The sequence below is a fragment of the Xiphophorus couchianus genome, chromosome 13 (assembly GCF_001444195.1).
Source record: "Xiphophorus couchianus chromosome 13, X_couchianus-1.0, whole genome shotgun sequence".
Taxonomy (NCBI): Eukaryota; Metazoa; Chordata; class Actinopteri; order Cyprinodontiformes; family Poeciliidae; genus Xiphophorus; species Xiphophorus couchianus.
Genome location: NC_040240.1, coordinates 18088645 through 18100587, shown reverse-complemented (window position 1 = coordinate 18100587; position 11943 = coordinate 18088645). Strand labels below are relative to the sequence as shown.

Below are 11943 nucleotides of genomic sequence, written 5' to 3'. Positions count from 1 at the left end.
TAAAATAAAAGGTCACCAGAGATCAACCTGCCCATATTAAAGGTGACCTATTACGCTTCCTTAAACAGGTCAATGGCCTATACAAAACATTTTCACACAAAATCCAGATAAGCTCCTGATGGCCACGCCCCCAAAACTTAATGCCTCCATTAGAAACTGTCAATATTCTGCTAATGTTGGAAAAACACCATTTTGCAATTAAAATCCCATGTGAATAAGTTTGTCATGACACTCGTGTTTCCAAAAACATGTTTCCATTGCAGTTTTGCAAATTAAAAAAATGTCCTAGCAGCAAAACTTTTTAATTGACAACAGGATTTTTTTAATTGGTGTGTTAACATTAAGCAAATACATTTTTGATGTGTCAAAATGTGCAATTCTACAACCGTGCATCTTTGAAAAACAGAAGTGGCGCCTCCTGCACAACCAACAAGAATGCCAGTAGTGATTTCTTGACGGAAGGTCAATAACAAAGCACTTTTTTTCTAATTTTCCAGCAGCCATTGTACAGCGCATACAGCGGTTAGACCTGCTGAACAAATGTGCTGGAATTCCATTTTAGTTGCTAGGTGACAGGGCAGCGTCTGCATTCCGTAGGATTTTAAAACTGCTCATTTTGATTTTTTTAAGTGCTTTGGCTGATATTAGAAGCAGTAGAAATCATGATGGAAGTAGAAAAACTGAATTTTGCATAATTATCAACAAAACTGATAAAAGTTGCTCCATGTTTGTGCAGCTAAAAATAGCAGCACATTTGATCGATACCAAATTTGCTTTTTTTGTAAATATTTAACCTTGAATGGCCTCTGGAAATATTAATCTCTTTAAAATAATAGCGGTTCAAATGTTTTAGTTTGATTTGAAGGTGAGGGACCGGGCCTGGCTCCGGTTCCGTCCGGCCCTCGGCTCGTTCCTCCATGTTGTCTCCCAACAGCCTGCTGGGACGTCGTCTCATTTCGTGACCCATTTTCCTCTCGTTTCCGTCTCTCTCTCCGTGGGTTCGTAGTGCCGAACGCCGGCTGCTCACAGCAGAGAACAAACCCAAACCTTTTCTCGCATGAACACGATCCTAATGGAGTAAAGATTAATTTTTCATTTGGCCGCCATCTTTTCCGTTTTTAATCAGTGCCATTCTGACCTCGCAGTCTGTCTGCGTTGTTTACTGCACATCACGCTGCCTAAACGCTCGTTTTCACGCATCGCTGCCATCTTTCTTTTTTGTTTTTGTTTCCCCTCGACATATTAGACAACGTCGGCAGTTTAATTAAAACGTTTTCTCCTTCATTCGTCAGGCCTCAGTTAAGAGAGAAGAGCTGGTGATGAAGCATCATGTGTGACCCGCAAACTTTCACCTGAAAACTCGGTCCTATTGGGTTCGATGAACAGAGTCACATTTTATCCGAATCTTTTTTATTTTATCAATGCAAAAGCCTTTTATTTACAACTTTCAGCATATCATTTCATTGTTTTATACCATTTTTTTTACTTGTTTTATCTGTTTAATCCAGTGTTGGACCATTAAGCAGAATCTGGGCTCAATGTACATCTGGTTCTGGTTTCATCCGATACGTCTGGATCCGGATCAAGTCTTAAATGTCTCAAGAGGATTGCAACCAGAACAAACAGTGCCTTGTGAAAGTATCAGCCGGCTTTGATGTATTTTATATGACCAAACACAAAGTAGTACATAATTTAAAAGTTTAAAACAGATGCCTGAACGGTTGAGTAATCTGAAAAGTGCGGCAAGTTTTAAAAAAAAAATGTATTCAGAGACACAGAATCACCTCTGACTGCAAGCCCGTTGGACTTTATTTCTACCAACTTTGCACAGAAGTAACCCCACAGCATGATACTGCCATCACCGTGTTTCACAATTGCAGCTGAAAATGTTGAATTGTGGCCTCATATGAGCAGAAGATATTCTTCCTGTTGCATTTGGCAGATTTTTTGTGATTTTCTCTGTTACCATAATGAGCCTCAAATTTAAACTTTAAAGCAGGAAGTAGAAGATAAGCCACACCCACTTTACATTTCTGACCAATCACACCATATTTGTTGAAAACTACCTAACTTTGCTTTAAGGTTCTCCACATCTTTACCCCCTACCCACATTTACATTAAATTAATTCAAAACACAGGTGGACTAGTTGCTAATTATCTGACGTCTGAAGGAAACTGGCTGCTTTATTCAGGCATGTCTGCCGCACTTATCAGATTTTCTATTTAATAAATAATTTAGAAACATGAATAATTGTTTGAATGTGTAGTAGCCATTTGAACTTCTATGTCGTGGCCATTCAAGACATTACAGCTACGACTATTGGTATTAAAATCTTATTTTATTGAATTGTAAGTTTTTATGCATATTTCGACTCAGATGGAATGAATGGAAAAACCTCATTCTGCAAAAAAAAGCTTCGTCCCAGCTAACCATGTCCACTTACTGTCAAAGTTTAAAATGTCGTCATACACTTTGGCTGCTAGCTACTGTTAGCCACTGTTCTGAAATTAGCATTTTAGCTAATTTTAGCTTTTATAAGTAAAAGCTAATTTGAGTATGTTACTTTAGGTCAGCATGCTACTGTTAGCCTACATGCTATCATTGTAGCTCTTTGCACAGTATGCTTGCTACAATAGTTAGCAACACTCAACTGTTAGCATATTAGCTAAAAACACTTGCACGTAACACACTGCTCTGACTTCACTATTAACTTTAGAAATCCGCTCAACAGTAGTAGTACCACAATAGTTTGTGGTACCATTAAAGTGACGACAAGTACTACTTATTGCTACTTTGTAGCTGTTTAACAGCAATCCACAAATATATATTTTTAAAAATATACTAAACATTTATATACGGCTGTTCAGGACAGCAGTCCAGGGTTTCCCCAGAAAAGCCCGGGGTTCTGGGTGTTGGTTCAGTCGTTCAGCCAGCAGCCCGTCGTGTTTTTGAGTTAAACGTTGACAGGAAATTGGAAAATATCACTTTTCTAATTATGTTATTGGAAGATTGAAGATTAACACCTGAACACCAACTATAAAGTCTTTTAAAAAGACAGTCATTAAAAAACTAAAATAAATCATGCTTAGCCTGGCGGGGGCACAAGTAAAGCCTGGAGGCCCGCCAGGCTTATAATACACTGAGGGAAACCCTGTAGTCACATAAAGTGTTTTATATCACTAAACTGATCACACTAACTGCACTTAATCCTATTTTCAAATGTATTGATACTCTTATTGAACAGACAGTGGAGGAAATTGTAAAACTAAATTCAGTTTTAGGGGTTTGAAACTTCAGTAATTGGAATTTATTGTGAGAATAAATCAAATTTCTTAACACAGTAAATGAGAAACGTTCTGCACCGATTTCTAAAACTCTTTCTGGGATTTTTACGTTGTCTTAAAGTTTTCACTCATGTTTTTTTGTATGTATATAATATTAGCTTTTTGCAGGACATTTCACAGTTATGAGTTACTTTGTGTTGGTTTATCATCCGATCCCATTGAACGATGACCGGATACTTTTCCAAAGCACTGTGTTGGACCTGAGCACATCAGTCCTGCGTCTCTGAGGGGAGCAGCTGACATTTGTTCGGTTTATTTCCTCCTCGCTGTGCACATCGGCCCGTTTCATCCGTCACACAAACGGGAAACTTCCAGACTCATTGCCGCAGCTCTAATCTCACAAAAGCATCGACGCTAATCTAGATTTGAGCCATCTCGGCTTTACACGGGGGTCAAATCATGAAGTCCCGGCACGAATTCGGAGGCAGCTGGTTCGCTCCAGATGGTTCATTACGGTAATGGTTCTGATCCGAGTGTGAAAGGCAGAGTGAGGGGAAAACTCCTCATCGCACCGGAGAGTTCGGCTGCAGTGTCTGGGTTTTATTTTCATCTTTTTGTTCAGAACCGAACTCAGAGTCTGTTCCTGATTTGTGCCTTTTATCAACAGGATCCCAAACTTTTAAACAACGGAGGAGTCGCAGCTTTACTCACAAACACACACAGCCGTATTGTTTTCATGTTGGAAACCGTTACCATGGTGACAATGTGCGGCAGCTTCCTGTTGATGCGTGAGGGAATCGGTGAAGCCTGGCTGTCCTGATGCTTTTCCTCCCTGTAACTAAGAGAAGACTTTTATAGAGGCCACAAATTAAATAGATAAATGACCATTTTGTAAGAATGATTTATAATAAAAAATAAACTCATATTTGATTATAGCCGAGTGTCTGCAGTTTGTTTCTGATCGATCAGCAGAGGTTCAGCCCAGAGCCGGGCAGTAACTAGTTACAGTTACTTCAGTAACGCTTTTGAAAAAAAAAAAAAGTACTTTAAGATGTATTTTTACTTTTACTTGAGTAATTTTGTTATGATGCATCTCAACTCTTGAGTAAAATTTCAGTTTTTTTCTACCCACTGAATGAAAAGCAAACAAGTTTTAGCCTGAAGTTTTTGTTAAAGCTGCAGGATTTTTATTCAAAGGAACTGATTTGGAAACATTTTCAGAGAATTTTTGTTTCCCTGATTTTTTATTTATATTTTGTTGCTTATATGAACTACTGTCATTTTCATCCTTAAAATGCTAAAAATTCCTCTTAACTTTACACTTTGGTCCGTCTGAGTCTGAAGTTTAAACGATTAATAAATCGATCAGTTACTCGGTACTTCAGTTGACTTTTTACCAAATACTTTTTTACTCGAGTAATTTCTTGGATGAATACTTTTTACATTTACTAGAGTAAAATTACGTTAAAGTCATGCTACTCTTCAATAGTAGCACAGTTTTTTATTTCTCTACTCACTGAGCGATATCCGACACGTTTCTCCAACTGAGGTCCTCGGACCGCTGGTGGTCCGCTGGTGTCACCTGGCGGTCTGCCTGTAAATGACTATTTCTCTTGACGTTTGCTCAAAGTGTTAAACGTCTTAATGCATCACGACGACTGTGGTCACCCAAAGGAAAAACTCCTACCAGCCCTAATTCTCATCAAATTTAAAATGACTTTATTAATCCCACAGGGAGATTAAATGTTGTAACTGAATAATTCAGATTCTTTTTTACGTTTGGATTGGTGATGGATGTTAGGAATCGAACTCTAATTCCAGTTCTCTTGTGAAGTTATGCTTTGGTATCGGTTTTACAAATACAAAATATTTAATCTTTCAACACTTCAAAATGTTTATCAGTAGCAGAACTATAAAACAATTATTTCAATTTTACTGCTCACATCAGATCTTCATGACTCAAAGCTTTGCTCTCAAGACATTTTTTTTTCTAATTTTTCTAATAATTTCTCAAATTCTAGTATTGTTGTGTCTTTATTCTGCTAATATGATTTTATTCTAGTAATTGCAACCACAGCAAAAAATCTGATACCAAAAATCGATTTGCTCCTGCTGATTTCTGCCTTATTGGATCTTTTAGTTTAAACCTGAAAGAACCAAACACGTCCAGATAATCTGCAGAGAAGCATCACAAACTCAGTCAATAAAAGCTTTTCTCTCCCGCTCTTGTTTTATTTGCGCCGAGTGTTTTTGCATGAACGGGCCCGACCTGTGGCCCAGTAACGACGGTTCTTCAGCGCCGCGTCGCCCTCCGAGTTACAACAACTGGCTCTCTGTGAGGACGGCTTCATTAGTCGCCGCTGTGAACATCGGTTCCCTCCAACGCTGCGGCTGTCCTCCTCCCTGCGGACGACGGCGCTGCGACCCGGCTTTGTTGTGAATTATTAAACGGGTCGTATCAAACACGCCTGCAGAATCTGCGATGGCAACAACTTACGGATCACATTTCGTTTTCCAGATTATGTCCTCTGTGACCTTCCCTCCTTTAATCCGACGTCTAACTTTACTGATCAACAACGGAGAATTAGAGCCACGCTGAGAAAAACGTTTAGGAATTAATTATGAGAATAAAGTCGTAGTATTACGAGAATAAAGTCACGTGAGAGAAAAGTAGTTTTAAACTAGCCGTAATATATCGAGAATAAAGTCGGGAAAAATGTTTTAATGTTACCAGAAAAATATCAAAATAATACAAGAAAAAAGTCGGAATAATGTGAGAATAATATGAGAAAAGTCGCAATACTTAGTCAGAGTTTTGAGATTATGACTCATATTCTTATGAGAATAAAGTTGTAATAATATGAGAATAAAGTCAAATTAGTACAAGACAAAATGTTGTAATAAAACGACAATAAAGTCACAATACTTAGTAATAATCTTATGAGAATAAAGGTGTAATAATACGAGAATAAAGTCAATATTTTGAGAATAGTCATACGAGAAAAAAGTCAAAATGAGAATAAAGTCACAATACTTAGTCAAAATCTTAGGAGAATAAAGTTGTAGTAAAATTATTATAATCCTAATATTACAATAAAAAAACTGGTACTATTACCAGAGTACTCATTATGAGAAGTCAAAAAAATACAAGAAAATCATAATAAAGTCAAAATAATACGGAATAAAGTAACAAGAAAATGAAGTAATCTGACTTTATGCTGGTAATTTTATAACCCTAATGCTTTTTTGAAAAAACTGAAAAAGGTTGTAATATTATGAGAACTCATTTCTCTTGGTCCTGTTCTCCGTCGTACCGATCCTTAAAAAGAAACTCGAAGAAAAACAAAAGTCCTGCTGAGCCTGAAAGCTCCACACGATCAGAACCTCGATCAAGCTTTGAACAACAAAAAAGCTTTTTAAACTGGGAAATAAAGAGAGAGAAAAGTGACATTTCGGCTCTAAAGAACAGAAGAATTAGCTGCGGAAATGTACCAACCTGTTAGAAGCTGCCAGCAGGTGACTTTCAGGTGAAGTGGCGATGTTTATTAATGAGAGCAGCCCTTTTAAATTAGGACTTCCTTTGATGGAGCTTGTTGGAAATTCAAATTAAAAAAGCCGGAGCTCTCTGCAGGTTCGCTGCAGCACAGGAAGCGGCTCCTCATGCAGCGTCGCAATCTTCCAGCACTGACAGAAGAATTACAATTAGCTTAGTGATTTACAGACTTTTAAATACGCAGCGTACTTTGCAAAATGTGTGCATCCGTTTCTCACTGTGAACCAGAGATCAGTGCCTCAAACCGTTCAATCATGCTACATTTGTTTACAGTTCTTCTTTGGAGAACAGGGGATTTTTCAGCCCAAAACTCCCACCTACACAGGAGAGGTTCTCAAAAAAAAAAAAAAAAAAGTAGCAGAAAACCATCTAACACATGTTCTATTTATGGTTTTGTGTTTCCATTTTGGTCTCTACTGCCTCTAAAAATTGGCAATAAATTAATGTTTTTTGGCATCTGGAAAATGAGTCGTTAAAAAAACAGCTAGCAACCCCAGTGAATGCACTGTGCAATGGCTGCTGGACAAGACAACTACTTTGTTGTTGATTTACCATCCAGAAACCATTTGCTACGTTTATCAAGATTAAGTTTCGTATTTCAAGTCAATTTAATTGGTTCAGAAATTCATTTTTCACCTGAAGGAGAGAATATAAACCCCCAAAACTTCTAAAAAAATTCTGACAGCGTACAATACGATTTCTGACAAAAACAAAAACACCGACTTCTCATGTCTGAAATCTCAAAAGGCTTTAGAGTTGAGCAGAATATTTAACAAGAAAAAAATGACCTGAAACATGTTCGATTTATGTTTTTGTGCCTCCATTTGGGTCTCAACTGTCTCTAAAAACACTGAGACTTTTGGCATCAAGTTAATGTTTTTTGGTGTCTGGAAAATGAGTCATTTAAAAAGAAAACATCCTTATTGTGGAGTCACAGAAGGCCACTGCACCGTTACCTAGCAACCTCAGCAGAGAGCCGTCCGTCACCTAGCAACCCACTGTATGCACCGCGGGATGGCCGACAGTGTTTGGTTGTTGATTTACAATCCAGGAACCATTTGCTGCATTTATCAAGATTAAAATTCGTAACTCGAGTGTTTTACGCCTGAAGGAGAGATCGCCAAAGATAAATATAAAAAATAATAAATCTCCAAAACTTATAAAAAATTCAACAGCATTTTTGTTAGAATGATTTCCAACAAAGACAACAAACAGTGAAATCTCAAAACGATTTATAGTTGAGCAGAGGATTTAACAGAGTGGTCAGACTCAGCCATAGTGAAGCACTGATGAGATTACACTGAATCCAGAAGTGGTTATTAGCTGTAAGTACGGTTTAGCCACAGTGAGTCGCACATCCTTCAACTCAGAGTCCAATTATCTTCAAACTTCAGTCTGGAGGAAGGATAGTCTGATTAAATACGCCTAGGATTATTTCATTTAGCCTGCAGCTACATAAAACATATTTGATCTTTAGCTTAAATAAATCTGATTATAGATCATCGAGGTAGACAGAACTGTCTCTGCCGTCCAACCCTTCGTCCCTCGTTCTTCTTCTGTGGTTTCCAACACGCTGATATTGCCAGAGTTCCCGTTTCTCATGTAAAGTGCGGTCTGTCCAGTTAGCAACCTGCACGCCTCCGACCTTAGCGAGCGCGGGTCGGCGTGTTCAGCTGCGGACGGCCAGCATGGAGTTGATCTCCCAGATGAGGTTCCGCAGTTGGTCCATGACCTGCTTCAGCTGCTGGTTCTTCTGCTTCAGCTTCTGCAGGAAGTGCATCAAGAAGAAAACTGAGCAAACCATCAACATTTATAAACTTACACTGCAAAAACACAAAATCTTACAAAGTAGTCTGGTTTAGTTTCTAATACAAATACCTCAGTACACTCGGAATACGACAAAACTAACTTAACAAGTAACTTTTCCCAAGATATCGGAGCTTATTTTAAGTCAATAATTATTTAGTGTTGATGGAAATGATCCAACTTCAGCGGAAGATTATTTCACAAAATGTCTTGTTCATAATTTGATCTTATGAAACATTAAGTCTGAAATTGAAAAAAAAAATTTCTGGTAACTGAAATAAATAAAAAATGGTGAAGAAAATCTATAACTGGAACTGCATCATGTCGTTTATAAAACTAAAACATACTGAAATCATAATACACTTTATTTTTATGAATCTATGCATTAGCCTTTTGGATACATGTTATTTTTTTCCCTCACAAACATTTTGTAAAATGGCAACATGTTGGGAGTAACAACAAGAACTGAACGCATTTTTAAAACTGTTTCTCCTGTTGAACATTCACTACCAAATCATTGTATAAATTATCAAAATACTTTGACCTTTTTCAATTCTGTACCTTTTTAAAATCAACCACAGTAAGAAAAAACTTAAACTAAAATAACTATTTGAAACTAAACAAGATTTAACTAATTATAACTTTCAAAGACTCTAAAAACTAATTAAAACTGACTGAATTAGACAAACGAAATGCTTAAAAACTTTTAGTTTTGAAGTTTTAGATTAGAAAAGTTTTAGATTTCAACTTTCAAAACCTGGTATACAGTCAGCGCCTTGCAAAAGTATTCACTAAAACTACAGGGAACTAAACAATGTTTAGCTAATAACTAGCAAACACTAATGCTGTGTTCACACCAAACGCGTTTTGAGGCGCGTCAGATTTACATTCAAAGTCTACGTGGCTAGCGTGGCGCGTTCTGAGCGGCTAGCGCGGCGCGTTCTGAGCGGCTAGCGCGGCGCGTTCTGAGCGGCTAGCGCGGCGCGTTCTGAGCGGCTAGCGCGGCGCGTTCTGAGCGGCTAGCGCGGCGCGTTCTGAGCGGCTAGCGCGGCGCGTTCTGAGCGGCTAGCGCGGCGCGTTCTGAGCGGCTAGCGCGGCGCGCTCTGAGCGGCTAGCGCGGCGCGTTCTGAGCGGCTAGCGCGGCGCGTTCTGAGCGGCTAGCGCGGCGCGTTCTGAGCGGCTAGCGCGGCGCGCTCTGAGCGGCTAGCGCGGCGCGTTCTGAGCGGCTAGCGCGGCGCGTTCTGAGCGGCTAGCGCGGCGCGTTCTGAGCGGCTAGCGTGGCGCGTTCTGAGCGGCTAGCGCGGCGCGTTCTGAGCGGCTAGCGTGGTGCGTTCTGAGCGTCTGACGGGTCAGAGTTCAAAAATCTGACCCCCGCAGGGTCAACTAGCACGTATGGTGCATTTTCCAACGTTATCTCAGAAACAAAACTAGGGAGGATAAACTAATTTGCTCGCGTCCTTTAATTTACGACCAATCAAGTTGTGAATACAGTGACAAAAACAGAAAAAACTTTTCTTGGAAGAGAATGAGGGAGGAAGCTGGAATGTTAAGTTATAACTTTTACTATTTGAAAATATTTCTCCTCATTTGAGCTATCCAAATCCATGCAGCAAAAACGTTAAATAAATGTATTTATTTAGATGAAATATACAGGAGATGGTTGTAGAGTCTGAAGCCAAGGGGCTTTTTAGATGCCTGAAACACATTCGGACTAAAACTGACTGAATTAGACAAACAAAAAGTCACAACACAATAAACTAAACCAGAATGAAAAACTATTATAACTCTGGTTAATACTTTGTACTGCACACCAAGATGGAGGATTGTTTGGATTGATTAATTAGTGAAGGGACTTGGGTTTTCCTTTGAGCTTAGTGACTCCTGGCTGAAGGTGAAACAGTAAACACCGTCCACAAAGAGACTTTTAAACTTCAGGTATTCAGAACAACAAACCAAACCTTCCCACATAATCACTGAAAACTTAATCAGAATGACATCAGAGGGCCAAACGAGCTCACCTCCAGGCAGGGCTTTGTCCCCCGGCTGTCTCTGAATGCTTTCCTGAGATCTGAGTCAACATCTGCTGTGGACCCAAAGCTTTTATGCACAACCTAATAATGGCTCCTTCACTGCCGCTGCAGCTGGAGACTCTGAACAATAAAATCAAACACAGCTGCCAAGCGCGGGCTGCATTAGAGGAAAAAATAAAATACCTCGAAAGTTTGGAGGTTTGGGCAAATTTAGCAGCAGCACATATGAGAGAGGAAGAGGAGGGAGCTCCTGTATCTGCAGTGCAGTGAAATCTATTAAGATTAAATCCATCTCGCTCTCTGTAACACTCCTTTAGCCATGACTAATTACCAGCCATTTTTGCGGCGCAGATAACACCTTGAGCAATCGATTTCACACGGCTCTGGTAATATCAGCTGTTTAGCTGATTGTCCTTGAAGATATTCCAGAGTTTGGAAAGCCTCCAGTCTCTTCCTCAGGGGGGATTTCTAAACGCTTCTCCAGCTTCTCCACTTCTCAGAGATGTTCGCTTTGATTCTGAGCGACTGCCGGCGTGTATTTTACAGGATTTGCCTCATTACTCCAACAAGTGAGACCTGAAAAACCCGATTCGTCTCCGATGCCCAGATAATGCCTCCTTGTGTTTTCAGAAGGTTTGTAAACAAAGAACAGTGTTTTAATTAGGGCTGGAATGATTAATCGGATTAATTTTGATTAATCGGTTACTGAAAGAATAATCAACTAATTTAGTAATCAATTAATCGTTAACTGTAGTGTACAGATGTATTTAGAGCATTAATTAAACCAAAACTGTACAAAAATAAACACATTTTCCATTTAGGATAAAAAATAAAAACTTTGAATGTAAACCTGTTTTCTCTCTGGTAACAAGATAATGCCTCCTTTACTTTCAGTAAGTTTGTAAACAAAGATTAATGTAGTTTTTAATTGGAGCTGAACAATTAATCGAATCAATCGTGATTAATCAATTATTAAAATAATCGTCAACTAATTTAGTAATCGATTAATCCTTAACTAGCGTATATATACGCCAAAACTGTACAAAAAATACATACATTTAAGATATATTATATAAAAAACCCACCTTTGTAAATAAAATTAGAATTTCTCAAACGTCAAGAGTTTCACCCAGTTTATATTCATTAAAGAAATGCCATGGTATTGCATTTTAGGCAATAAAATGTTTATTTTCTGACATAAAAAGGAAGTTAATTAGATTTTTATTTGCATGTTTTATTTATAATACTATAGAAAAAAGGTTTCAAGTG

The 11943-nt window shown here is 38.6% G+C and overlaps 1 protein-coding gene across 2 annotated transcripts in view; it reads right to left on the bottom strand.

Annotated features, from left to right (window-relative positions):
- Window positions 1–8053: 8053 nt before the first annotated feature.
- med30 (mediator complex subunit 30) overlaps window positions 8054–11943 on the bottom strand; it is a 49664-nt gene continuing 45774 nt past the window's right edge. For both annotated transcript variants that reach the window (XM_028036965.1, XM_028036966.1), the window contains exon 5: window positions 8054–8603. In XM_028036965.1, coding sequence (XP_027892766.1) covers window positions 8508–8603 — 96 coding nt within the window. In that variant the 3' untranslated portion in view covers window positions 8054–8507. The remainder of the gene's footprint in view (window positions 8604–11943) is intronic.